We start from the raw sequence: 25,998 nt of genomic DNA on the forward strand, positions 1-25,998 counted from the left end.
AGGATGAATCTCTCATCTGTACTTCTTTAACATTAGTAATAATAGGATTCTGTCCTGTGGAGCTCAGGAGCTTGTTGGGGAAAGTATTGAGCCATTTTTGCAATTTAAAAAAAAGTTTCATGGTTCACATACGGTGCTGCAAAAGCAACGCAGCTCGTTTGGAAACAGCCAAATCATTCACTTAATTCTTTGCAAATATAATAAACTTGAGCAAATGGAGAAATGCAGCAAAAATTGTGCTTTGATTTTGTAGAACATCTTGGTGAGGCTTTGGTGGGATTGGATTTAAGATAAGTCTCCAGGCACCGCATCTGTGACTGGAGCGGGATTGCCTTACTCCAGCGGGGAGTCTGAGGTATGGTTTGAGGTGGTGTCCCAAGGGAAAATGCACTGAAAACAGAAAAATAATGTGCTTTCCCATCTTTGCTTGCAGCTTTGTTTCTTGTGTCTCTCTGGGCACCGAGTTCTCCCTTCCATGAGAAGCCCATGGGAGTATTTTTGCTCTTTGGTGTCTGGGATCTCTCTAGGTTCATGCTGTAACTCCTCTCCTTTCCCAACAACAGCGTTTGCTTTTCTTGCTCCTGCCTGTCTTCCTCCAACTTGTTTACATTCACACCGCTGTTGGGTCCAGACTTGTGTCGCGGAAAGTTTGCCTGTGGTATCAGCCATGGGAGCTCGTCCGTAAAGGAGTAGGGCCATTGTACTTGGCCAGATGAGTGTTTCTGTGCTACGGCGCCAGAAAATCCTCCTTGCTTCTGCTGCTGCCCCCGTGGCTGTCAGCACGATTCCCATCAGTCAAGCGTGGAGATGCCTGCCTTTCCACACCATCGCTGGTGTCCCGGCGGGGCTGGCAGCGCCCTGTGTCACGTCTGGGTTTGCCTGCCGGTGCCTGGCCACCTCTGTGCTGGGTTGTCCCCTCTCTGTCGTTCCTAGGGTGTCCCAGGTTTGGTGTGGCTCCGTTCCTGTGGCATCTGCACAGAGATGCTTCCCCCAAGGGTCCCGCTCTCGGGCTGGGGACGTGCGCTGAGGATCTCCCCTGGCACGTGTGAGCTTTCTGTACCAGCCTTGGGCCCTGGGGTGCTGGAGTTCTGAGGGGCTGTTGCCCTAATTCTCAGCTCCCTTGGGCTGTGACTCTCTGGAACAGTTTGGGCCATTTCTCCCATTTCTGCAGTGGGGTTCGCCACAGGGGGCAGCCACGATCTGGCTCCAGAGTCCTGAATCCTCCTTCAGATTTTTTTGGACAGATTTTGCCCGGCAGAAAAATGCCTGTGCAGGCTCCAGCACTGGAGGGACCCTGCCTGCCCACCCTAAAGCGGGGAAGGAGCTGTCAAGGACAGGGGTACAGCCCTGCTTCGTATAGTTCCTGGGCACCTGCCTTGGTTTAGGAGGCAACTCCTTTCTCTCCTCTCGTCAGCAGGAGTCAAGACCAGGCATGAATGCGAGCTGGAGGGAGCTGTTGGAGCCGGACAGTATCGGGTTCTCCCTTTGCTGTGGTTAGTGGCAGCTCTTACTGTGAGCTCCCTATTTTTAACATCGCCTTGGGGCAGGCCTGGCCTTGGTAGTCACCTCCCTGTTGTTTCAGTGGATACGTGACTCTCGGGGAAGCTTTATGACCGGGGCAGTAGATGTTGGATTTGACCGTCCGGGCCTGACCCATGTGACAGATGAAAGCGATACTGTGCAAGAGCCCCGGGTGGAGCGCGCTCTGCGGTAAGCACTCAAATATGTGGAACTGTTTATAGAGAGCTGGTGAGGTGGGTGCAGCTGCAGAGCGAACATCCTTTGGTTCCCTGACGCTGGGACTCGGGGACGGGCAGTCCCAGCTTGCCCCGGGGATGGAGGTACAGGGTGCCCGGCTGGCTGCAGGACCGGTTGCTCGCACTCGCTGTTCTCCCCTTGCCTTTCTGTGGGATTTCATAATGTCCTTTCTCTTCTTTCCCTGCCTTAAAACAAACAAACAAAAGGCCTTTGAGTTTCCCTGCTGCTGTAGCTTCGTTATCTGGCTGTGCCTACTTTTAAGACAACTTCCTCAATAACCGCCCCCCCAAGCCGCAACCTCAAATTCAGATCGCGGAACAGCTGTGCCAGCACCGTTACTTTGCCATTAACTTGTCACAGGCTGTCTCCTCTGTAACCATTTAAAACAAAGTGGGTTCAATAATTACTGACTGGCTGAAGTTGGAAAGTGATCCCATGAATACCTGTGTGTACGACTGGGAGCTGCCTTCTGCCCAGGGTGGTAACAACCGTGAGCACTAGGAGTAAAAAAACCACCTCTGTACTTTAGCTTTGCCTATTCTTGTTTTCTCTCTGCATGAGCAATATTTAATATAGAACAATGTATGTCTCTCAGTTATTGTCCAGCTGTGTGAGAGAAACTGGATAAACTTGCTCAGTTTTATGCTTCTTGCTGATTTCAGACTGATTTTTTTTTTTGAAAGGCATCTCAAGTCCTCCAGCATCCTCTCTGGGTTAACTGGGGTTTTGCCTTTTTTTAAAAAAGCTTGGTCAGATATTATCCTCCTTCTTGTAAAATACACAAGTAGATAACAATTAGATGCACTTCCTTTTAACGAGGGCATGTGTTTTACAAGTTCTAATCTTGGCTAAGGAGATAAACAGCTGTGATAGGAATTCCTATAACATGAAGACTGTTAAAGTTTGTCTTACATTAATAATACTAGCACAGTGACTAAAATTACTCTTAAGAGCTAATTAATTAAGACTAAAACCTCTTTATACTTTTCTCAGATTGCTATGATACTTGGCAGGCCAAACCAATTGTTAATGTTCTGCAGCACTGCAGTTCTGGCTTTTTAGGAGAGAATGTACATAAAGTTTTAGAAAGTAATACAGAACCGATGGGTATGTAATTGCATTTTGATCTAAGATGGTGCCCAAGAGACTGCTTAACAGGTGAAAAATGTCAGAAGACAGACACAGCAATGACTGCGTAGTGACTACATTAAGTTTTGGACTTCAAAAACATCTAGACAAAGCCCTCAGGTTTTGGCTCAGTATTTAATTATTTGCATTTTTTCAGATTTAAGGTACCAACTAGGAAGAGCTGAAATTTTCTGGCAAGAACAGCAGCTTTTCATATAGTTCAGTCAAGGCAGAAAAATTCAGCTAACAAATGCAGAGCACAAAATGAACTAATATTGTGTATCTTGTTATTGTGGCACTGATTCATCAGAAGCCATCATCTGCTTTCACTGCTGAGAGAATGAAACAGCAGGTACGCACACAGAAAGTATTTTAACAGGCTGAAAGCACGATATAAATCTAAAAGGGAGCAGTGAAAATAAGGGCCAAACATTAATGGAAATATTTGACTGCCGCACTTTGCTGAGCAACGAGCAGATTGCTGGAGAGGCTCAGTGCTGGAAGGGTGATGAGGGTATGGCTTCAACGCTTTCTCTGTGAAAGCTCCCTGGGTTTCCTCCCGTAGCGTGGCTTTGTGCTGAGCTCCAGCACGCTGCCAGCCGTGTCCTCCTGCCCCGCCGAAGGTCCTCTGCTCCGGCGGCAGCTCCAGGGGCTGGCCTGGGGACGTCACGCTCACCACAGCTGCTGAGCCCCGCCGACACCAGCGGCACGATGCTGGTCACACCACTCCGCTGGAAAAAGGTTAGGAACTGCTGTTTTGAGAGCACAAGGACCTGCTTTTGGGAGTGGGCTGGTAGCCTGTGAGAAACTTCCAGGGATAAAGCTGGCTGTGGAGCAAGCGCGGCCTGCCTGCTGCGTGTTGGCTGGCTGCGTTTGTCGTGACGGGTTTCCGTCAGAGAGAGCATGTGGTGTCTGCCAAAGCCACTGCTGGAGCTCGTAGGTGCCGCTCGCCAGCCTGGGTGGAGGTTTGGGATTTAAGACTGCCCCCAGGAGCCCTGCTCATGGATCCCTTTTGGAATCATCATCATTGACAATGTCCACAGCTGTTTAAATACTGGGCTGAACTGAAACTGTTTCACTCATTTCTAGTAACTGTTTTCTTGGGGGAAAAGCTCCCCCCCTGGCAGTGCCTGAAATGGGGGGCAGTGTCTATGGCACGAGTGCATTACTATACAGTAAAACCTGTGCAGTGTGCCGAGGAAGTACTGCTAGGGCAGGATACACCTGCGCAGGGACGCCGAGATCCCACGTAATATGCGTCCCCTCTTTCCTTACCGACCAAAACCAGGCAGCATTGCAAAGTGTTGTTTTATTGCTGTAGCTGTGACTGTGCTGAATGGTTTTGATGACACATCTGTGTTTATTAAAAGATCACACTTCTTCCTCAGCACAACTTCATTTTCAAGAGCACAGAAGTTTGTTCGGAGCAGACAGATGGCCGCAGATCAGCTTCTGCTACAAATGACTACTTGAGTCTTAGGTATGAGGCATGATTCAAACCTGACTGCTGGAGGTGCCAAGAAAAAAAATGATAGCCACCAGTGTTGCAGTCTGTTGCCCGGCTTATTCCCAAAATCAGACTCTTGCTACTGAGAGTTGACAGCGGGGTTCACAGATGACAAATGATCAGAAAATAACACAGTCTGTGCAAGTCTTTGGTCTGAACTCTGTCCAAGCTGTCTCTGCAGAAGAGTCAGCATCAGCCCTCTGCAAATTCTGCTCCTTGGTCCCAGAAGATATAGGTCACACGTGGTATTTATGATTAATCCTCACTGTTAGAGCATGAATCTTCAGCAAAGGATAATTACTTTAATTAGTTCTCAGTGTGTTGTACTATCTGTGGAGCGACGCTTGCTTACCCTCCTTCCCTGGAGAGCTGATCTCTAAAGGACCTATCTGAAGTGGGTGAGAAGATAGTCGTGTCCCTACGGCACAGTGCAACGCTAACAGCAGCACGACAGAATCGAGTATGGGCCAGGAAAGGTCAAAATCTACTGCAGGGCTTGGGCTGAATTTGTGCCAAGGGCAGTTTGATACTCAGTTCAGTTTAATGATTCTAAATTTCTTTCTTGGTTTCATTTAAGTACTTAAAAACTGGTTGTTTGCTTTTTGCATTTTGTTACAATGAACACAACATCTCATTTCTGACTTTTGCCTAAAAGCTCCCATTGCCCAGGAGAGTCTTCGAAGAAACAAGCAGCAGACCCCTTCCTTGCACTCTCATTTCTGTTTGTTAAATTTCCATTTGATTGGCTTATCTCTGTACACACCCGGTTCCTTACGCGCACTTCAGAAACAAACAGTCGTACAAATTCTGTACCTTATTTTTCAAATTTCCTAACAAAATGCAATTCCAGCTGCTTCTTGCTGATCACACTGGTCTTCCTTGAAATGAAAGGGCTATTTCTAGCAGTTCTTTCCCCTGTTCCTCATGCCTCCCGCCAGCGCTGAACTCCGCAGACAGCTCCCTGAACGTGACACAGATTCGGCGATGCTCTATGTGCTTGCGGTAAATCGCGTGTTTCCACTTGTACCGTGCGTCACCGTACAGCACCACCAGAGACCTTCGGGGTAACCGAATGGCAACAGCCACCTCTTTACTTGGAACAAGCCTTGGGGATAAAATGCAGTTGCTTCCCTCTTCACCTGAATTTTTGCATGCTGACGTGTCTGTGAGCGATCCAGAGGGACGTAATTCCCCATTTTCTTTACTGCAAGTGGAAAATAATTGGATACTGTCCTCTGAATCACAAGACATGGATAGCACGGTTTTTGAGAGCAAGTTCAGACTAACCAGACGCTCGCCCCAAAGCCACCAGTCATCAAAATGTGGGTCGATGGCAGAACCTCTTTCTGGCATGTAGTCCAGATTACATTGTTCAACAGGTAAGAAACTGCCTAGTACAGAGCAGGCCTTCATTTGTGCCACAATCTTTTTACTAAAACTTGGCAAACCGGTAAAACTGCCAGCTTTCAGCCTTTGTTTCTTGAAGTTCACTTTGGGTCCATAGTCCTGTTGGAAAAGAAGAGGGGGGGAAAAAGCAGGTGTTAAGGAAAAATCTAAGACAAGTCTTTTTGGAGAGGCTGTGATCCCTACAGGGCTCACAATCAAGACTGTTGAGTTCTCATCTCTTCAGGTGACCTGGTCACCAGGTTGCAAAAGGCCTCAGTGAAGCTACATGAATCTCGCTGGAATTAGATTTCTCACCTGTAAAGTAAAACCAAAACACCCACTTCTTTCGCCTGGAGACTCTCTGAACTTTAATGCCTGAACATGCACCATCAAGTATGATTTGTTACAACTACCATATACTTTTGCAAGAAGTTGACTTTAATTACAAGTAATTCTTGCAATTGATTTCAGGAAAAGCTTCCAAAGGAAAACATTCCATGAAAATTGCATGTGTTCTGTGTTTTAACTGAAAACAGCTTTCCTTTTCCAGAGGGATCTAAGAACAAATGTGCTTCTAAAGTCAAACCTGTTTCTTTCGGCCAGACTGTGATGGTTTCCAGTCATCTTGATCCATCAGTTCAACTATCTCAGATTCTTCATCTTTGCTAATGAACTCCTCCATCAGAAACACCCCTGGAAATGGAAATGCCCAGCCAGCAAATTCCGAGTGCTCATTTCCTTTAGCTAGGCCTGTTGCTGGACAGTAAGTGAAATTATCTTCTCCCTGTGGAAATAACAATGGAGAAGAAAAAAAGCAGTGGGGAGAAGCTCATCACAATAAGGTACTTCCATGATTTACCCCTGCAACCTTGACGTTGCAGCATGGAAACTGCCTGTACAGTATTCTTGTAGACATGAGAAACTTTACAGCTGCTTTTGGGGAACAACTCTTCCCTGCTTTTTTTACGGCTGCAGCATTACTGTGCTGCTTGCTTGAAGCCGCTTTTCTTCCCTTGTAATGTCTTTATCCTGCGAAGACGGGGAAGAACAGATGATCCTCAGTGCCAAACGTATAAGGAGATTAATGGTCGGTACTCCTCTGGCGGGCTGTAGAGATATAGTTTGTCGTATCAATAAATATTGAATGAAGAAAGTTGATAAAAATCGCCAAGGCCAAAAGACTAAGCTGTAGTGAACCTGTCATTTCTTAATGTATGAAACTCAGGTAAGGTCTGTCTTGGCTTTTGAGGTTGCTGTGGGCATCTGTAACTGAGGTGAAGCCACGTGGGATCTTTCCACAAACACCCCGGGGGGGGCCCTGCTTTGTCCCCAGCCTGGGCTCCTGCTCGGGGCCCAGCACTTCGATGGGCCCCGCAGAGCCCCCGGGGGAGCCACAGCCGGGGGGGGGGGGGCTGTCCCCTGGGCCTGAGCCACCGCTCCTCCCCTGCCCCCGCCAGGCCCGCCCTGAGGGGAACATGGCAGTCGCCCCCCCCCCCCCCCGCCCCAACTCCTCTCACCGGCCCCGCCCCGCCGCCGGCCCCGCCCCGCCGCCCCCTCCCCGGTACCTGCGGGGGCGGAGCGGCCTGCGCGGGCCCCTCGCAGAGCAGGCAGGAGCGGATCCCCTTGCAGCCGCAGCCCGGGCCGTCGCCGCCGCCCGCCGCCTCCATCCGAGCCGGCGGCGCTGAGGATACGGCCTTCCCTTCCCCCTCCTCTCTCCCGTCCTCCCCGGCTCCTCTTCCTCCTCCCCTCCCGCCGCCGCGGCCCGGCGCGCTTCCAGGTGAGGGGAGCGGGGGAGGGACCCGGGGCCGAGCGGCGGCGGGGCGGGCGGGCTCAGCGCAGGCCGCGCGGCCGAGGGAGCGGGGGCGGGGAGGGGGGGGGGGGGGGGTGCGGGACTTGCTCTCCCAGCAGCCCCCGCGGCGCCGAGCAGCGGAGCGGGGTCCGGCCGCGCCGCGGGGGCTGCTGGGAGTTGTAGTCCCGCCACCCAGCGCACACCCCGCGGGGGCGCCTCAGGCCGCGGTTGGCGCCGGCCCTCACCGCGGCCTCCGGGCAGCGGCGCCGCGCGGGGGCAGCGTGAGGCGGCGACTGCGGCCCAGAGCCGCACCTGGCCGCCTCGGCGCGAAGACAGGGCCGCCGGCCCTGCCCGCGGTCGGTGCCGCGGCCTGCGCCCAGCAGCCGGTGCCCCGCGGCCCGGGCACGGCCCCCGGGCTGCCGCCGTCTGAGGGGCCGCCGGGGCCGCCTTGCACCCGGGAGGCCGACCCTGGATGGGCTGACAGGCTGGCATCGTCGTCGTTGTCATCCCTAGCATGGCAGCCGTAGCGCAGCGGGCATCACGCAGTGGGCAGCGCTGGTGGTGCCGGGCTCCCCTTGGTTTAGCTGAAGCAGTGGTCCAGTCGGTGCAGGATAGTTAAAACTAAACTCGTTTTAATCTCTGCTGCGCTAGTCAGGCCTGAATCGATACCCTGCTGTAGGACTGCCAAGCCCAAAAGGTTGGTCAAGCTGTGGAGCAGGAGGAGGGGTGGTGGCAGCTTCTGGTGGCAGTTCCCGGTTCGGCTGGATTACGGGGTTCATCAGGCCCCCGGATAATTGAATGTGCCTTCTGCAGTGTCGCTCGTGATGTCGTGGTGGTGGGCCCGTGTTATGTCGTGGTCTCCCCTGCAGCTCCCGTGAGGTCACAGGTGACACAGCTGTGTCTGAGGTGTCGGTGTGGTCAAAAAGAGGGTGATGGGAACATCCACAGTCACTGGTGTCAAATTTTTGTTACAGATACTAGAACTCAGGGAGGTTTATTAGGTTCAGCAGGTAAGGACCCGATCCTGTGGTTTGGCTTTCAGTGACAGCTCTGTCTCTTGAAGGATCAAATCCTGAACATCAGCTGTTTGAACTGCTCTTCAGGCTTAGTGTTCTTTATGCTGGTATAAAATATTCCATACACGAAGGATTGTTCTTACATACAGGTGTTAACAAAGGAATGCCCCATTGCTCAGTGCTGTAGGCGTGTTATGGTGCTAAAGTCAAGCCTCAGAACAGCTTAGTGCTTTGCATGTTCCTCACGATTTACTGGAGTGGCGTTTAGGCAGTGGTGAGACTAACACAAAAGGACAGTAGTGAGCCTGGCCTTGGAGCTCTTTTCTCTTTTATTTCCCTCTCTTGGAATCTGTGTCAGAAAGAGCGGTAAGCCACGAACCAGTAATTTCATGAGGCTGCTTTGGCCCTATTGCTGTTATTATTCTAAATATCAGTGTGTGTGTGTGTGCGTGGACTATCCTATCCACAACGATGCGTGAAAACATCTGTTAATTACCAATAACATACAGAATGTTGCCGATTTTTGTTTTCTTGGTGAGGAAATGATATTGATTGGTGAGTATTTACATTTCTGGTAATTAATTCAGTTTTCCAAAATTTTAGGGAATTTAGAAGTCGTCAGCCAAGAGTCTATCCATCTGGCCAGGCCAGTGAGCGCACTGTGTCATTTCCTTGGGAGGAAGACATTCACAACAGGTGTATTTATTCTTACTGTTGCTGTTTATTTGAAAGCATGTCGGAGTTCTTGGAGCACAGCCCTGTTGCTCAGGAGAGGTACAAACAGGTAATGGCGAGACTGTCCTAGTCCCGAGTGCTATCACCCCGTGGACAGCTTCCATCTACAGCAAGTCTGTCGCTTTAATAGCCAAGGGAGGTATCGCTGCTGTTCTGGAGGTGGGTTGGGTCAGTGTGTTGGGAGTGTGTGCCCAGCATAATAACAGTCTCTTAATTTCAACCGTGTGAGAAAGGCAACTTCAAACACAGTAGCAAAATCAGTAGCTAACCTCATAACTTTTTTTTTTCCGCTTTTGGAGTCAGTTGAAAGGACTTCCTATTATTCCTGTTTGTTTTACCAGGAAGGTTACAAGAAGAGATCCTACAGCTGACTGATTAGTGATTCCAGCAGAGGGGTGGAGATTAAAAATGTCAAAAATTACTACAGAACTCCTTTTGGAAAGAGCAGTTCCAAGATCTACGAGGCTCCGGAAGATTGAGACACTGAAGTAAGTGCAGACAGGCCCATGGAAAATTCCAGCTGAATTCAGCCTGGGCGATCCTTTTTTTGGTCTTTCTTTTCTTTTTCTTTTTTTTTCTTTTTATTTGTCATTTACTGAAAAAAGAGACAGTTACAAAGCACAGAACAGGAGATAGCATTCTTGATGCAGGATCAGTGAGCACTAGTGGAACTGCATTCACTGGATAGGTTATCAGCAGTTGCCACCTCTTTTCGCCATTTATGTTGCATATATGCTGCCACCTTCTTTTTGTAGAACTGCTTAAGGCCAGATTCTGATTTCTACACCCTAAGATATACTCCCTACTCTCAAACACTTCTGTCTTTGCTAGCAATCGCTTAATGTGAATAAGAAAATCTCTTCTGACCTGGATTTTAGAGGGTTTAAAAAATATTTTTGGCATTATTTCCCTTCCATTTTCCTCTCCCTCCATCACTTTCCATCTCCTTTAAATCCAGTTATGTTAGTACCTCAAACATTTCAGAAAGGGAGAATAAACTCTGACACGCTTAGAAACCACTAAAAACAGTTTTGTTGCTCAGATCCTTAACAAAGGTCACCAAAAATATGTGTCTTTCCAAATGTTTAATACAGTGGAATTTTGCTATTCCAGAACTGGTCAATCCAAGTGACTCAGCTAGCCAATTTCTGGCTGGCGCATTTGTTGTTTTTGTTGCTGATGTAAGAGTTTTGGGTTTCATATGTACTCTTGAAATTTACTTCTTTTAGTTTGTCTTGTGCTAAAATAATTGTTTTTAGAGAGAAACTCAGAAGTTTATCTGAAGAATATAGGCTGCAGTCATCTGGGTAACAGTGATGTTGAGGTGTTTGAATTAGTGAATTTCTGGAGAGTCTTTTTCCATGCAGCTTCCTACCATAATTTTGAAGGGTTATATTTCAGAAAGTCCGTTTGGGGAACAGTCTGTTGAGTTTCTCCCCAAAATGACACAGTAGTCACACTCCAGCTTTGCAGCCAGCTGAATTCTGCTCAACCTTTCTTATATGCTTGGACTGGCTGGTTAGGCTTCTGAGATAACAAGTGAAAGAGAAGTGGTCTTGCTTCCTGGTTTTATTTACCTCATTTATTCACACTTCATTTATATTTATATTTACAAGGCCTACTAATCATTAGAGATGGAGATTCTGTTTGTTAAAGGAACTCAGGCTTGTGTCCTCAAGAGATGTCTGGCAGGACTAGAAAGCTCCCTTTGGAGCTCAGCTAAATGATCTAATCAATTCTAAATGACCCTTCTTATAATATGCAGTTTTCACTTTCTTACAGAGGAGAAGTATTTTTTCTCCCCTCACAAATATTGTACCACTTCCTCTTTCAGGACAGAATGCTTCTGTTTTGGTGGCAGCCTTGGGGTTTTGTTAGGTAGATTTCCATATTTGCCACTGGAAGTATTTGCAGCAAAATGCACTGTAAAAGAAATGGAAAAATCACTTTTTTTGTGAAATTAGTTCTTTGAAAACAGCCAAACGATTTGAGGACCTACTCTGCACTTGGCCTGAACTTAACTTCTAATGCAGAGAATAAAAGTTTTGAGCCGAATCAACAAACTGATCCAATTTGCCACATCGTTGTCTGAGTGCAAGCGTCAGCATGAAGTGAGGGGGAGGACAGGACTAGCCTTTTGGAATCACCGTAGGCTTACGTTGCTGACACCAGTTGTGAGATGGTGATTTCTAAAAAATGAGTGAAATAATAAATCTGGTGCATTCTGTGGACAGGGTAGACTGATGGTCTAGTGAATAAGTGTCTCTATTGCCACAACTTGTTTTGTTGAATTTACATTGCAAAGGAATAAAATACCAAAATTCTTAGAGGTGTAATTTTTTCTGCAAACAAGAACTTTTCCAGTGATTCACAGCTCACAGCCAGCTGTTACCCATAGGAGGTTTATCTGGATTGCAGGTTAATTGTACTGCAAATGCTTTGGTAGACTTAAGTCTCCGATGGTGTCTGTTAGCTCAGACACAGCATCTTTTCCATGTATGTGTGCTTGCAGCCCGGAATGCTGCAGACAAGAAAAAGCAGGTTTGGTCAGATTTACCCAGTGAGTTGTGCTAGACTGAGAGGTGCCACCAGGTGGGACCTTGTATCCTGTGAAAGTCAGCGCTTGTGTTTCCAATGAACTGCAGGTGGTTCATGTTCTCTTTTGTTTTCAGCCTGTCCAAGCTGCAATTGAAGACTGGAGACTTAGACCCACGTTTGTTTTCCCGACTGAGGCATCTGCAGAAATTAGATCTCTCTGATAATTTACTGGACAAATTTCCCAACAGTCTAACCCTGCCGGATCTGCGTGTCCTAAACTGCAACAACAACAAACTGGAAGATGTAACTGCTCTGAAACAGTTCCCTCTGCTCGAGGAGCTGACATACGAGAACAATGTGTACTTGACAGTGAGTTACCTCCCATCCTTACAAGCGAAACATTAAATAGAGGGGGAAACAAACAGCAGTTATGCCTAGTTCTTATATATTGTTCTTAGGCAGCAAGTGTTAGGGCATCTGAGAAAGTAGCCAGTCTTTTGTGCCTCTTCAGCAGTTCGTGCCACTGCTTCCCAGTCTGCAGAGTGGCTTGCTCAAAACCACTCAGATACTAAAATCTGGTTATCTTGAACTTCTGATGGGTCAGAGTCCCATCTTAGGTAGTTTATCAGACAGGATATCTTACACTTGTGTAAAATACAGTCATGACTGTGTAGAAATGTCCTTCTTATATGTTACTTTTCGTGCCCCTTGTGCTCTGGAAGAGCAGACTTGGTCCTCTGATGAGGGGTTAAACTTGGTGATTAGTCTAGTTTAGGTTTTCTGACTTTTCCCAAGAGGCTGCTGACTGTACAGTGTAAACATCTGAAACTGTAATTTTACTTGTGCTTTAAACTGGCATCAGCCACCATCGCCATCCCCAATTTGCTGTTGCATGCTGGCAGAAGTATATGTATGGTTGTTTGGGAAACTGGTCTGGCCTAAAACGCACCTGACCCAAAGAATCCCTGCTTCGCATACGTTTACTGTAGGCAGGGTAGGCCTCCTCTGTGTTAGATGCTCACTCTGAGTTCAAGGATGTGGACAGCATACCCAGTGTTAGACTCAGGCCCGAGCAGACGAGCCTTGGTTACACCGCCACCACCTTGTGTTGGATGTTAGTACTGCATAAGTGTGAGGCAGGTCTTTTGTCTACAGTTTTAAGAACCCAACTCGTAGCAGAATGTTAATTTACACCTAAAGGCGATATTCAAGTCGGAAATGCTGAGAAGATTTTACGAAATGGCCTTCCCTGACTAAATATATTATTCTTATCCTTGGCTGTATTTTAATAAAGGACTAAAGCTAAACCAAGTACCATGTGTACAGTTTTTGTAACTCTGATGTCTTCTCTTTCTAGCTCAATGATGACTATAAAGTAATGTTTCTTTTGCAAAATCTTCGGCTACTGAATGGCAAGGACATAACCAAACTGGCTAATCATGTGAGGCGTGTCAATAGTCGTAAGCTGACCAGCAAGGTAAGACATGTAATATTTTCTTAATCTCTGAACACCTCAGAAGTAACTAAATACTGTGCTCGGTGTAATGACCGAGTTACAAACAAGCATCAAATGGTTAACAATAATTCTGGTGTGATCTGAGCACAGCCCACAGTATGGTCCACCCAGTAAATGTCTTACTGCTGCTTTCTCTGGTCACTGCTTGCATTTGCTCTACCTGTTCTGTGTAGCCAACTTCTGCCTTCACTTTAAATTACAGGAGCAGGGTCAGCAAGATCTGTGTCTGACCCTCTAGTTTTTCAGGTCACTCTGATCATCATTCAAAAACGGGAGAAGCTTGGTGCTGACATAACAGCTGCATACACCTCCCCATCTAATTTACATTACTGTCCTGGCTGCAGGAGTGGGGAGCACAAAACCAAGCTGGGGATAATCTTGCTTTTTCCAGCATACACCAGGAACAAGGATTTGTTCTTTCTTCTTCAGTTGGGCATGTTTGGAACTGTATTTTCACTCATTTACGTACACAGTTTAGTTGCTGACAGATTCTCCCCACAAAGCACGTTGTGATCTTGAGCACAATTATTGTTCTGTTATGAAAAAGGGGGTTTTTTGCACAGTACTGCTCTTACTATTTGTATTCTAGATAGTTATCTTGTCGATTCCTTCTGTGTAGCAGTGGTGGAGAGATCAAATACTGAAGACTGGGATGGCTTGTTGTGGTGTTATCTGTGTAGCACCTTGTACCTCAGAGGGTCTTGGTGAGGGCTGCTCAGCCTCTTATCCTCCAGGCTACTGGGCATGGTTGGCTGCTTAACGAGACACCAAATACTCCCCCCCGTGGTGTTCACTTTGTGCTCGTATCTGTGGCCCAGATCCCTTTCCCTGATGGTATTGCTTTGTACCTGGCTGCCCAGTCCTTACTGCTGTGTCTAAATGTCCAATGTCTGTTGGGTCCAAACGCTTCTGGATGTGTTACTACCCACCAGAAACTCTCAGATGGGAAACTGTGCTGATAGGTGAGCATCTGCGTGACTGTGCCTGTAGTTCAGAAGCCTTTTGGAGCCAAGGTATCTATAAATGGGGATGGTATGTGCACCAGTCCTGCTAACACATGCACTGGGACTACAAGAAAACTCAAACATCCGTGTTATAATACATGCCTGTTATAATAAATTAGTTACTTGTCAGGTACTCCGTGTTAGTAGGGCACAGTTTAAGACTCCTTAAGACCATTTGCTATGGATCCAGAGGCATGAAATCAGACATTGCTTTGATATCTGCTTAGCCACACTCACTTAAGCTTGGTTCAGAGGAACTGGGTTTCTTGTGAGCTGAAGTCATGGTTTGAACACTGATAAAATAAATGGAAGCAGTGCCGTCATGTAGCTAGCAGAGCCTCAGGGTTGGCAACTTCTTAAGTGTTTTCACAAGTACTCTTGTGCTTTTCTGCTCTGGTTTTCTGTAGTATTCTGTTGAATAAACCCAGTCTTTCTGCCTAGGTTACCGCTCACTGGGAAAAATTCTTCCGTGACCAACTTCCTGAGAAGTACACAGCTGAGCAAGTGAAGTCCATCAAGAAAAAGTTCCTGAAGTCAGTACAAACCAATGTAGTGTATGGACCCAGCTCACTCAGTGAATTCACCCGCTGGCGGGTAGGTTACGTTTCACTTACCCTTCAGCTCTTCAGGCAGGGACTCTGCAGCCTGATTCTGAACGGGTCTGATTAAAATGCCCTATAGATTTGCGTTCAGGGTATCGGGGCTCTTGCAGGCAGGTGGTATCACTTTCTCTGGTTTTCTTCACTGCTTTGTTAAGCAGTTACAGAAGCACCAGGACTAAATGTGCACCAAGTTGCATGACTGCCTTTAAACATTGTTTTTTTAATTCATAAGCAATAATGATACTCATACTAATTAACAAGACTACAGTATCCTTAGTGCTTAATTATTTGCGAATAACTCTAATGGCAACCTTTAGTCTTGATGGAAGCTGTATGAAAGGAGAAAAGATAATGACAGTTACTCCCAGTGGGGAAAGATAGCATTTAGTTTGTAACATATGTTTTAATTGTATGTACATACATACAATTGAGGCTTCCATCTCTCCTTTATCTTGTTTCATTGCTGTGCTGTTGTTTTTGCAAATGTGTACCCATGACAGAGTGAAGTTCTTGGGTCGTGTAATGTCAGCAGAGGACTTGGCCTGCCAAGCTGTCAGCTGAGGGCTCCTCCATCATTTGTGAAATTCACCTAGAGCAGTGGAAGCAGATAGTAAAAACTCAGCAAAGCAGCTCTTGTCATTACACATCAGAGTTCGCCTGCTGTTGCTTCTTGTCTTTTTTTTTTTTTTTAACATATCCACATATTTGCTTCTAAGGTGAAAATGATTGCGGAAGAGTTTCTGGCGTACTCGCTTGGTCTGGAGTTAAATACAGATCCTGAACCAGAGGAGAAGATGGATGAGAGTGAGGCAGAAAGTACAGAAAGCCCCAGGGAAGCTGCAGAGGATGTGGACCAGGTAGGTGATTTTTCCAGTTACGCTAACAATGTCCTTTTTATTTCTTAGAATTCAGTAGCACTTGTCAGTTTACATTTATGACCCTCTTGGTCCCTGTAGGGGCAGTCTCAGGCTCCAGCCTGTATTCAACAGCTGAGGCTTGTTCTTTATGGCCAGATTGAAGCTTTCCTAGCAATGTGAAGGCTGAGTTGTTCTCAAAGAGGAGAGAGCTTCCATTCTCATAGGGGACCCAAAAGATTTCACGAGTATTGTCCTACTGACTCCGCCGCTCCTTTGAGGAAGGGATGGTTTTAATGAGAGAACTGGGCTGATGCATGGCCAGACCGTGATGGCACTTGCTTTCTTTGAAATGGCTGCAGACTGAACCCCCTTGGTCCATGGGCCAGATCTGTTTTTCCACATCGTATGTAAATCACAAGTAACTGGGACAAGGAAAGGGAGATGAAAATGAGGCTGGCTGTGTGATTTTCATTAGCTTCTGCCTCTAGGAACTCTGCAGCTCTGGGCTGTCTGATTCTTGGAACCCAGTCTGTAACCGTGGGATGGTATTTGCATTTGAATAATTAATCTCTCTGATTTACAAATGATCTGCACATCTCAGGGAAGCTAGAAACCTTTGGCAGAAACTGACAGTATGCTTTATAGGTCACAGTAACGCCCGGCAAGAGGAAAAGAAATAATTCAAAACCAGGCTCTGGAAACAAGAGGTCCAAGTCCAAGGCAAACACCGAGGAGGAGGCTGTAGTTAATCCCAGAAAGTCCAGTCGTGTGCAGGGTGAACCAAGAACATCGAACCAGCCAGCCAAAGAGGCAACCCCTCAGGAGGAAGCTGAAGGGACAGATAAGAATGGAGAGCAGTGTCCCAAGGGGCAAAGCAACAGAAGATCCAGCCAGCTGACAGGGGAACAGAAAAGCCAAGAACAGGAGAATGGAGTTGTTAGCTTGACCCCAGTGAAGAACTCCAAGGGCAAGGTATGTTCATCAGCCCCCCTGGGACTGGCTTTTGGCCTCTTGGTTTAGTGGGAGGAGCCGCATTCAGATTTCATCAGAGCTCTACACAGCTTAGAGCTCATAATTGGCCAGATATATTGTGAGTTACGGTTTTTGTTTTTGTGTTTTTTTTGTTGTTGTTTTAAATCTCTCAGAGGCATCAGGGAAGGCCCCCCCCTGGAGAAGTGAATCCCCTGCAGGGGATGGATGGACCAGCGCTCTGAGGTGGTGCACTGAAAGTCTGTTCTTAGAAATGGGACTGGCATGACTTGCTCTCAGGTCAAACTGATGGCTGCATGGGGAAAGGTGTTTCCCCCTCAGCTCAGACCAGTGGGGATCTAAAGGGTTTTTCACATTTCTCTGCAGCAGGAAATGGGGTTCACTGCTGGGGCCTGCTGGTTTAGGAGTCTTGAGCACTGGTGACACGTCAGTCTCTCCTGTTCTCTGTAGCACAGAAGGGCTGAAAATTACTTCAGTTTAATTCAGATTGCTGTGTTCAGTAGAGGGTTCTGTCAAGGCAATCACAGGCAAACCGCTGTCAGGGGAATGAATTTTCTAAATGTGGATGGTTTATTGTAGGAGGATGTCAGTGCAGAGCCATTGCATTTTCTTCAGTGTCACAGTAAAGGCAACAGCCGCGAGGATTTTAAAACGCAGCTCTGGTCCTGTGTCTTCGAGCCATTGCTAGACTGTGGAGCCAGGAAAGGTGAGCTCTTAAAGAGGTTTGCAGGATTCCCAGAACCACCTGGCTCTGGAATCCCAGCGGACTCCATGCGTTAGACCCCTGCTCCTTCAAGCTGTAGTCTCCGTTGTCAGGAAGAGACTTGTTTACATACTTCTTTGACTTTGAAAACAGGAGACTGGGAGAGCACCAGGCAGTGATAAGCTGCAGTCTTCACGCATTATCCGTGAACCTGGGAACTTTTCACCTATTCTTTTCATCTTTCAGATCCCATTGTGAGCTCCTCCAGAACTGTGGCAACATGTGGAGGGGAATCTGTCTGTCTGATTGATTGTGAGACGGGGACGGTGCTGAAAAAGTATAAGGTGGCTACAGAGGTAGGTTGCAGTTGGGAGAGTAAGCATTGAATGGATATACCATAACCCGTTATAATGACATACATGTATGCATAATATATATTGCAAAGAGTTCTGAAAGGGTTTCAAGCATTAGCATGGACAGGTCTTAAAAGAATGTAGATAGTAAACATTTCTTGCTTATCCTTTTAGCCTGGTTTGATGAGTTTAAAAGATTAGTCTGCCTCTTCTCACACAGGCATATGTATGTGTATCCAGGCTGCTAAGACTGCTTGACGGCCTAGAGGAATAAACATCCTGTTTTGATAGTTTGTGTTCTTCTGAGGGTTGTTTTGAGATTCGATGCTCTGCCCTCAGATAGTCGTGTCGTTTCACCTGGATAGCTCTTGTGATAGTTGTCTTATCTCTGAGCAAACAGCCGTCCTGCTGGCTGTTCTCTTTCACACTGGATTCTTGGTTTCTTTCTGTCCTAGGAGTTTTTCAGTGTTGCATGGACAACCCTCACAATGGTGATCGGTGACAGTCGGAAGAAATGTCATAATATCTTAGCAGCTGCTGGGAGGAGAGGGATCGTCAAACTGATTCATGTGGCGGCAGACTTCTGCTACGGAGAGATAAAAGCTCATAAAAAGCCCATTGCTACTGTCTGCTTCAGCCCAACTCGAGAAACTCACCTCTTTAGTAAGTCTCTGGTTCAGAATCACTTTAGCTTTAACGTGGAAAAGGCTGGGCTTCCTTAACAAGAGGAACAGTCACCAGTGCAGGCAGGTGCAGGTAGGGACCACACACCACGGACAGACGTTAGGGAGAGAGCACTGTTAGTCTCACATGGCAGTAATCTACAGAAGGTACGAATTGTTTCAGCCAGAGCCCGACTCTTTAGCTAGGTGCAGCGGCTCCTGTTTCTCTCTTGGTAGTTCTCAGGGTGGCTGTCACACACCCATTAGCCACAAACAAGTCTGGTAGTGGATCCGTTCTGCAGGGATGAGTAAGAAGAATGGTAGCCAGAGCAGCCTGCTGGGGCCAGGCAGTGAGCGCTGAGCCCGCGCTGAGCTGGCCGGGCTCTCGCCAAGCATGGCAACAGGGGCAGTGCAGCGTATTATGGGCTGCTGGATTTCATTTTTTCCACTGACCAAAACTATGCACTTAAGTGCTTTTGAATAAATGAACTTTTTTTGAGTTCTGTGCCTCCTCAGAAATCTTTATTCAGGTCCCACTGTAGAAGAGAGCTTTGCCACAGTAGGGCCCACAGAGCCTGAGGCCTGGGGACTGGTAGGAAACGAACCATCATATTACAAATTGCAGCTGCATTGTCAGGCCTGTAAAGTACCCTGTTACAGAGCCAGTCAGACCACACCTGCACCCCACAGCGCATTGTTTCTCTTGCCTCCAATTACCCACATCCTGGAGTGATTAGAGTGCTACCTGAACCATTAAAAGTGGAATTTTCCTAAAGCATGGATATCTGTAGTGGATACCTTCCAAGAAGCAGCTCAAGAGTGCAAAAGGCAGAAGCCTAGAGGGATAAGGAGGTTGATAGCACATCCATATAGTAGCGTGGACGGCAAGGCTCATATTGCATAGAAAAATTTATAGTAATGAAGTGAGAGTCTCTGCATGCCTGTCTGGGGACTGGACACTAACCTGTTTACTCTTGAGTTTGAGGGGTGCCACCTGATTAGGATCCAGATTAGTCCGAGTAATCTATTAGGATTGTTTCTGCTATCAGTATGTCAGCTTGGTGACAAAGATACTAAGTATCTTTCACACTTTATGCCAGTGCCTGACTTTTCCAAGGGGAGCTGCTGTGGATGTGAAGACAGTAAGAGGTGGATATGTGGAATAAAGTGGCATCTGCCTGAGAGTAGAGGTTGGAGCTTATATTTTCGATTCCACTAGAACCCATGACCAGAAACACGAGTCTAAAGGGACACTAACTAATGACCTTGTGAAGCCACAACTTAGTAATGGACACCAGGAAACAAACTGTCTTTTATCTGCTCCTCTTAGAGCACAGGATAAGAATGCAAATTACTGCATGTTTGACAATGTCTGTGAAGTGGTGTTGAGCCAGGAGCCTCGGTGATTGCTGCTGTGCTTTAATGAGCTCTCTGATGCCACAGGCTTAGAGTGTTACAGCCTGTGACACAGGTAGAATTGCCAGCTAGCACGAGAAGAGCCAGATGAGCAGCGGTGTCACTACCTGCTTCTCTTCTGTGTCCCACAGCTGCATCCTATGACAAGCGAATTGCACTCTGGGATATTGGGATTCCAGACTGTGACTACAATTTCAAAGCAAGGTAAAGGTTCAAAAACCAGACGTGGCCAGTCCAGGAGCCTATAGCTTCACGTCACAGCACCACTTAACTGCTTACTCTCTTTTTTCCCTTGTAGCCAGCTGCTGCTGCTGGAAGCTCTCTCTATTCCCTTACGGATTGCCCTGGTCCCCACCTGCCCAGATCAGTACCTGCTGGCTGGCTGTGAAAGCGGCTGCTTTGCCTGGAACATAAAACTGGATAAGGAACAAAAAAGCAGGTGAGAACCAAAAGCTGGGAACATCCATTTGTTTTCCATAACAAGAAGAGGTAGTCCTAGGAAGGGCTTTATTGCTAACCAAGGAGGTCTGAGCAAGAAAAGCAGCATGTCCTACCAAACTTAAAATGTACTCCTCATAGTGGCAAGAAAAAATACTAGTGTGGTGCTAAAGGAGTGATCAAAGCTAGCAGCCCTGAGCTTGTATGGATGCTCCAGTCTACAAGTGTTGCAGGCTGCTTTGAAGGAAGGCTGACATGAGTGTAATACAATACCCTAGAACTTAAGGGCGTATCACCTTGAAATAGTGCAATAGAGTATAAATTATTGGATCGAGTTCGAGTCTCACAGCAAGGCCTACCCTGCTTCTGGTACGTGAGGTTACCCAGGAAACTGGCACTCTCAGGGAGCACAGAAAAAAATTACAAGAAAGAAGCGAGTGAAGTCATGCCCTGCTGACATACTAATCCTGATGCCTAGAAAAAGAGATGAAGTAAACCAGCAGTCTCTTAAGCAAATGGGCTTCTGCTGTATTAATAAACACGGGTGCCCAAAAGCATAAGTTCAAGCAGCAGTTCATCTGAGTTTAGCAAGAGATGCACTAACACATGAATTTCCTTCTGGGTTCTGTACCCAAGTGCCCTTCCACCGCTGCCCATTCAGGACTTGACTCGTTTCATCCTTCCTCTAGGCCTTTTGAAGTACTATTCCAGTTCCCTGATGAAGATGGAGGCATGACAACATCTCACAGGGTTGATGGTGTGGCTTTTCTGAATAATGATGTTGTTGGTGAGTATAAACACAACAGCTCAATCCAGGAAGTCAGGCATCTCAGCATGCGGCAGGCTGCAGCCAGCATGATGAGCAGAGGGACTCAATGGGGTGTGACTACCTCTTTAGATTTTTGGGAGCTACACAGAATGGAGTTGTCTCCCAGAGTCACTTATCTTTCCCTAAAATGTGGCTAGAGGTGCAAACCCGTGTCTGAGCAGGACTGGAAACTAGGTAGACCCACCCCTGAGAGCAGTACTGAAGGGGAAGGGGAGAGAGCTCCTTTCTGCTCACAGGCTGGTGGCAGCAGCACTTTTTTGCAGGGGAGTTGGGGGTTCCTACATCTGGGAGAGTGCTTAAAGCATGGGCTGGGTCTTTCTGAATAGCTTATGCTTGTTCTACAGTTCAGGGACATAAGCATGGGACTGAAAAATCCCTCTGCAGCCCTTAGTTATCCTGAAATAAGGTAAAGGAAGTAGAAACAGTTGCTGCTGGTATCAGGTACCCCATGTTAAAATCCACCTTCTGGATGGACCACCTGAGGCCAGCCTTTGTCTTGAGGCATTTTACTTCTCAGCCACTGACAGCCTCTCCTGTCTTTCTTCCCTAGTTTCCAAGAGCTCTAAACTGGGATGCATATACTTGTGGAGCTGGAGTCGGTCTTTTGACACAAAGGGGAAGGGATGCCAGCGAACAGTAGGCGCAGTTATTCTCGCCGAGCTGGAGTGGTCCACGACAGACCTGTCCTACCTGACGCTCAGCACCTGCCCAGGTAGGCAGCACCCTTCCGCAGGGCAAGCAGCGAGGTTGTACAGTGCAAGACTTGCTTGGAAGAGTTGTGGGTGCCTCCCCTTTCACCCCTCAGAGGAGCCTGTAGCTTGAGGCAGGGGCCTGGATTTCAGCCCACCTCAGAGAGCATGTCTGGCCTCCCCTCTGCAAGCAACAAGAGCCCTCGCCTCACTGCACTGCAGCTCCAGCACAGCACCACCTGTATATAGTAAAAATAATAAATAATTACAGCTATACCGTCTCCCATACAGTCAGGGAACAGCTCAGGCTTACAGCCTTACACCAACTGTACAGGGCCAACATATGGTCTTCCTTGTACAGGTCTGCAAAGCACACGGAGCTGGTGGCTTGGCCCTGCAGCTTTTCTGGAGCCATTTTGGTGCTCAGTGCCTCTGAAGTAAGGGGTAGGAATTCCACACACAGGGCAGCTGGCTTTTAAGACTGACAAGGAATAGACAAACCTGATGTGATTGCCACTTTCCAAAACCAAAAAGTCAGAATACCAAAACATCTATCACTAGCTTTTCTGTACTAGAGTAAGTCAGCTGATTTATCTTTAAATGAATTTACTTTTTTCAGAGCAAGGTAGATTAATATATTTGTGCTGGAAATAGAATTTTGCTGGAGTGTGACATCCTCCCCCGAGATCCTACAGCACTGTCTTGAGCTCTGGTCTATAGAGGAGGAGATGCCCCATTCCACACTGGTTTTCCACCTCCTTCTTTTGGTCTTACAGCAAAAGAGTACGTGTTCTGTGGTGATGAGAAGGGAAGTGTGTGGATGTACAACCTCTCAAGCTACACCACAGCATGGAGCTCTGCAAAGGGAAAGCGCTCAGACAAGAGGATCCCTCCCTCGCAGGTGGGTCTCCTTTACCCTCTGGGGCCGAGCCAGGCCTCCCTTCCACCCCAGTGCAGCTGTGCTGAGGCTCGTGAGCAGATTTACACCAGAACATGCCTCATGTTTCCTGTACCTAACACTCAGAAGCAGTTAAAAGCAATCCTCGCCAGAGTGTGACCAAGGCCATCTTTCAAATCTCACACAAACACAACTGTGACAGGAATTAGGAGCTGTAAAGCAGTCTGTTTGCTCCTGCGTTCTGCAGCTCGGCAACTTTTCCTAGCAGGAGGGCCCTCGGTAAAAAATTAAGTGGTTAAACTGGAGACCCCAACACCACACGCATCCAGGCACCATTTCCCTGACAGGCCCAGGGAAGGCAGAGCAGCTGTGCCCTGGCAGAACTGCACGCAGTAAAGGGCTCACTGTTTCCATATGCTCATGCCCCCCTTTTTCTGCTTGATATTTCCCTGGCCTCCAGAGATAGTCCTCTTTGGACTCTGCTCCCTGGGGTGGTGAAGGTGTACACATTCAAAGGCTCACTGCAGAACGTGGTCTGGAGCTATCATTATACATAGGTATGACACAACCTCACGTTCTGTGAAGTTTTTGCAAGCGTAGTGCCCAAATCAACACTCAGTTCAGCTGCTTTCACATCCTCCTTTCTGATCAAGCCTCTGGTCAAACCCTGCTCTCCCCTCTAGGAGGAGGGCCAGAGCTGCACCACCTCCCCCCGCAGTGGGAAGAACCTTCCTGTTCAGCTTCCCCAGGTGGGAAGGGAAGCAGCTTCCACAGAAACCCAGTCATCAAACCAGGCCTTGCTGTAATTAATAACCTTCCACTTTCAGAGACAATACCACTGTTCCTTTCCTACCCAATCTCTGTTCTCCTCATAGATTCTCAAGTGGCCAGAGCTTCAAGCAAACAAGGAGCAGCTGACTGAAGTCCTAATAAACAATGTGGTATCTGACCCTGCTTTTACTTACCTTGTCGTTCTAACTAGTGTGAACATAACAGCAATTTGGAAGAAGTCATAGTCCCTTGTAACAGTTTCATTCCCATGCTTTGAAATAGTGCAGTATTAGTGACCGTTACCCATGTAACCATTAAGTTTTCTCTTGCACATAATAGCTGATCTAGGAAAAAAAAGGTAAGAGTTTGTAAAACTCACCAAGTCATTGTAAACATCTGGTTTCTTTTACTGTAAGTTTTCACAATTTGTGCATTTGTTTTATAGAAATGACACTTAATAAAACAAAATACTGGTACAGTTGGCAGTGCCTAGACTTTTTGAAAAGGAAAAGCAGAGAGTTCATCTACCGCTGTCACTCAGCAGCTTCTCATTCTGGAAGTACACTCACAATAAACTGACCAACAGCCCAGTACAAATATTTGCATTAAGGCTCCAGTTAGAACAGTAGAGATCATTTTAATGACTTATCCATCAAATCAAGATATTTAACTCCTTGGCAAGTCTGGTATAAAAAAACCACCCCTCAGCATATCGCTACTGCTGGCAAGAATTAACTAAACATAAGTGGGACAACAGGGGAAATATTTGCCATGAATGGAGGTTTAAATATAACATTCAACTAACAGATACATCATTCTGCCTCAGAGGTACAGTCCACTCTAAAGGGGGTGATTTTACTCCACTCCTTCTTGTTTGTCTTTAATAGCAACCTGTAAAACACAAACAAAAATACATACAGCCAGAGGAAGTTAGTTTAAACGTTTGTAACAAGTCTTCTGTGAAACACAAGAACCACCACAAACGCTCAGCGGAAATCTCTACACCATCCAGGAAAACAATACTTACATTAAAACATATTTAACAGATTGGTGCACTGTTACCTTTTACCAGCACATCAGAGAACACTACACAGACAATACCCTGTTCATGGCCCCCCTGGTTTTGTCTGAATAACCTTTTGGACAGATTAAGTCTCAAAAACCAGGGTCTAAATACAATCATACAGTCGAGCAGAAGCAATGAGAAGCCGTTGGAAATATTGTCCTGGAGTTTTGGCAGAAGTAAAAAAAACCATGCAAACAGAAAAACACTTGGAAGAATAGAATAAGACTGAGAAAACCAAAGCCAGCCACCTAGGGAATTGCAGAGCACCCACTGAACCCTGGGCACGCACATAACCCTCGAGAGCAGGCGAGTAACGCGAAGCTGTGTGGCTCTGATTAATTTATTCACCTAAAAGAGCAGCTCCAGGATACACTACCCCTCTCTTCGTTTCACTTTTAATTGCAAGAAGCTCAAATACTTTAAAAGAAAAAAAACCCCAACACTTACTCTGAACCTCTCTTCCAGGAGGGAGAGCTCACTGATCAAATCCGTGATGGCGTTGGTGAAAGCTTCCTGGGGGCTGTAATCAGGGGTGGTTTGGACACGGATGATAATTTTGTGTTCCAATGGGTGTGGGACCTTGTACCCTGCAAATAACACCTGGGGGTCTTTCAGTAACTGCCTGCAACAGAAAAGCAGCGCTGAACAACCACGCAGCTTTTTATATTTAAAAAAAAATCATTAAAAAGCCAGGTTTCTGATGGGCTTCCCCAACATGCTTTCAAACAGGGCATTAGGCGTGTGTTCGGGGAGGTTATTCCCTCACTTTTGAAAGGCAGAGTTGCTTTGGCCAGATGTGACATCTATCACAACGTCACTAAGCTTTCTGAGGAGAAAAAAGAAAGCCTCAACCTCCCTCCCTCCCAGATTTCCTCCCCCCCACGCCTTAGCTCACGACTTGATGATGTTCCCCAGAGTGTGGTCCTCCTTGTTGATGGTGAACAGACAGGCATTGGGCACCTTCGTGTCCTTGTTGATGGCGACCCTGAGCGGACACAGACAGGCCGTTATCGCAGCCCCCTCAGGCAGCGGCTCCCGCCGCTCGATACAGCCCGGGAGGTCGCGGGGAGCCTGGCGGGGGAGGCCCGGGGGAGCCCAGGGCTCCCCCGGGCCTCCCCCGCAGGCTCCCGCGACCGGACCAAGGGTCTGCGTCCGACCAAGGGCCGCCCCCCGCCGCCGCTCACTTCTTCTCGCCCTCGAAGAGGAGGAAGGACTCGAAGGCCGGCGGCGCGTTCATCCCGCCGCCACCGCTCGCCGCGTCCCTTCCGCCTGCGCGTCACTTCCGTCCGTACGTCACTTCCGTCCGTGCGTCACTTCCGCCCGCTCCCCGCCGCGACAGCGCCCCCA

General features: G+C 47.4%; 3 protein-coding genes and 1 long non-coding RNA gene across 11 annotated transcripts; 1 reads left to right on the forward strand and 3 right to left on the reverse strand.

Annotated features, from left to right (window-relative positions):
• Positions 1 to 3,002: 3,002 nt before the first annotated feature.
• ALKBH4 (alkB homolog 4, lysine demethylase) lies at positions 3,003 to 7,467 on the reverse strand. Its single transcript, XM_074845023.1, has 3 exons — positions 7,345 to 7,467; positions 6,366 to 6,563; positions 3,003 to 5,899 (listed from the first exon to the last, which is right to left on the reverse strand). Exons 1-3 carry the CDS (start codon positions 7,444 to 7,446, stop codon positions 5,258 to 5,260), a joined length of 942 nt encoding a protein of 313 aa, XP_074701124.1. The 5' UTR covers positions 7,447 to 7,467; the 3' UTR covers positions 3,003 to 5,257.
• Positions 7,342 to 24,061, forward strand: LRWD1 (leucine rich repeats and WD repeat domain containing 1). Of its 7 annotated transcripts, XM_074845021.1 has the most exons (17): positions 7,342 to 7,556; positions 9,188 to 9,280; positions 9,661 to 9,807; positions 11,992 to 12,226; positions 13,215 to 13,334; positions 14,819 to 14,971; positions 15,696 to 15,836; positions 16,482 to 16,808; positions 17,406 to 17,532; positions 17,776 to 17,885; positions 18,338 to 18,545; positions 20,092 to 20,164; positions 20,259 to 20,399; positions 21,088 to 21,185; positions 21,778 to 21,939; positions 22,693 to 22,817; positions 23,690 to 24,061. In XM_074845021.1, exons 3-17 carry the CDS (start codon positions 9,728 to 9,730, stop codon positions 23,828 to 23,830), a joined length of 2,241 nt encoding a protein of 746 aa, XP_074701122.1. In that variant the 5' UTR covers positions 7,342 to 7,556; positions 9,188 to 9,280; positions 9,661 to 9,727; the 3' UTR covers positions 23,831 to 24,061. The 7 variants fall into 7 exon arrangements, with proteins under 7 accessions (XP_074701122.1, XP_074701119.1, XP_074701123.1 ...); XM_074845018.1 differs by having other exon boundaries at positions 9,188 to 9,807; XM_074845022.1 differs by lacking the exon at positions 9,188 to 9,280.
• Positions 15,349 to 20,083, reverse strand: LOC141932058 (uncharacterized). The gene is made up of 2 exons (XR_012625733.1): positions 18,539 to 20,083; positions 15,349 to 15,568 (listed from the first exon to the last, which is right to left on the reverse strand). It is a non-coding gene; the product is annotated as an uncharacterized LOC141932058 (long non-coding RNA).
• Positions 23,969 to 25,976, reverse strand: LOC141932057 (DNA-directed RNA polymerase II subunit RPB11-a). Of its 2 annotated transcripts, XM_074845028.1 has the most exons (5): positions 25,836 to 25,976; positions 25,547 to 25,636; positions 25,418 to 25,477; positions 25,099 to 25,273; positions 23,969 to 24,476 (listed from the first exon to the last, which is right to left on the reverse strand). In XM_074845028.1, the coding sequence occupies exons 1-5, from the start codon at positions 25,886 to 25,888 to the stop codon at positions 24,441 to 24,443; spliced, it is 414 nt and encodes a 137-aa protein (XP_074701129.1). In that variant the 5' UTR covers positions 25,889 to 25,976; the 3' UTR covers positions 23,969 to 24,440. The 2 variants fall into 2 exon arrangements, with proteins under 2 accessions (XP_074701129.1, XP_074701130.1); XM_074845029.1 differs by lacking the exon at positions 25,418 to 25,477 and having other exon boundaries at positions 25,836 to 25,975.
• Between the last annotated feature and the right edge of the window lie 22 nt (positions 25,977 to 25,998).

This window comes from Strix aluco, chromosome 19 (genome assembly GCF_031877795.1).
Source record: "Strix aluco isolate bStrAlu1 chromosome 19, bStrAlu1.hap1, whole genome shotgun sequence".
Lineage (NCBI taxonomy): Eukaryota > Metazoa > Chordata > Aves > Strigiformes > Strigidae > Strix > Strix aluco.

What these genes read in the sequence shown, in the direction of transcription:
- ALKBH4 (XM_074845023.1), bottom strand. Translation starts at nt 7,446, where the DNA reads ATGGAGGCGGCGGGCGGCGGCGACGGCCCGGGCTGCGGCTGCAAGGGG. An exon ending in AGGCCGCTCCGCCCCCGCAG is followed by an intron (nt 6,564 to 7,344) that starts GTACCGGGGAGG and finishes TTATTTCCACAG; the next exon opens with GGAGAAGATAATTTCACTTA. An exon ending in AGTCTGGCCGAAAGAAACAG is followed by an intron (nt 5,900 to 6,365) that starts GTTTGACTTTAG and finishes CTTTTCCAACAG; the next exon opens with GACTATGGACCCAAAGTGAA.
- LRWD1 (XM_074845018.1), top strand. Translation starts at nt 9,728, where the DNA reads ATGTCAAAAATTACTACAGAACTCCTTTTGGAAAGAGCAGTTCCAAGA. An exon ending in AGACTGTGGAGCCAGGAAAG is followed by an intron (nt 17,533 to 17,775) that starts GTGAGCTCTTAA and finishes TTCATCTTTCAG; the next exon opens with ATCCCATTGTGAGCTCCTCC. An exon ending in AGTATAAGGTGGCTACAGAG is followed by an intron (nt 17,886 to 18,337) that starts GTAGGTTGCAGT and finishes TTTCTGTCCTAG; the next exon opens with GAGTTTTTCAGTGTTGCATG.
- LOC141932057 (XM_074845028.1), bottom strand. Translation starts at nt 25,888, where the DNA reads ATGAACGCGCCGCCGGCCTTCGAGTCCTTCCTCCTCTTCGAGGGCGAG. An exon ending in CTCTTCGAGGGCGAGAAGAA is followed by an intron (nt 25,637 to 25,835) that starts GTGAGCGGCGGC and finishes GTGTCCGCTCAG; the next exon opens with GGTCGCCATCAACAAGGACA. An exon ending in AGCAACTCTGCCTTTCAAAA is followed by an intron (nt 25,274 to 25,417) that starts GTGAGGGAATAA and finishes TTTCTGTTGCAG; the next exon opens with GCAGTTACTGAAAGACCCCC.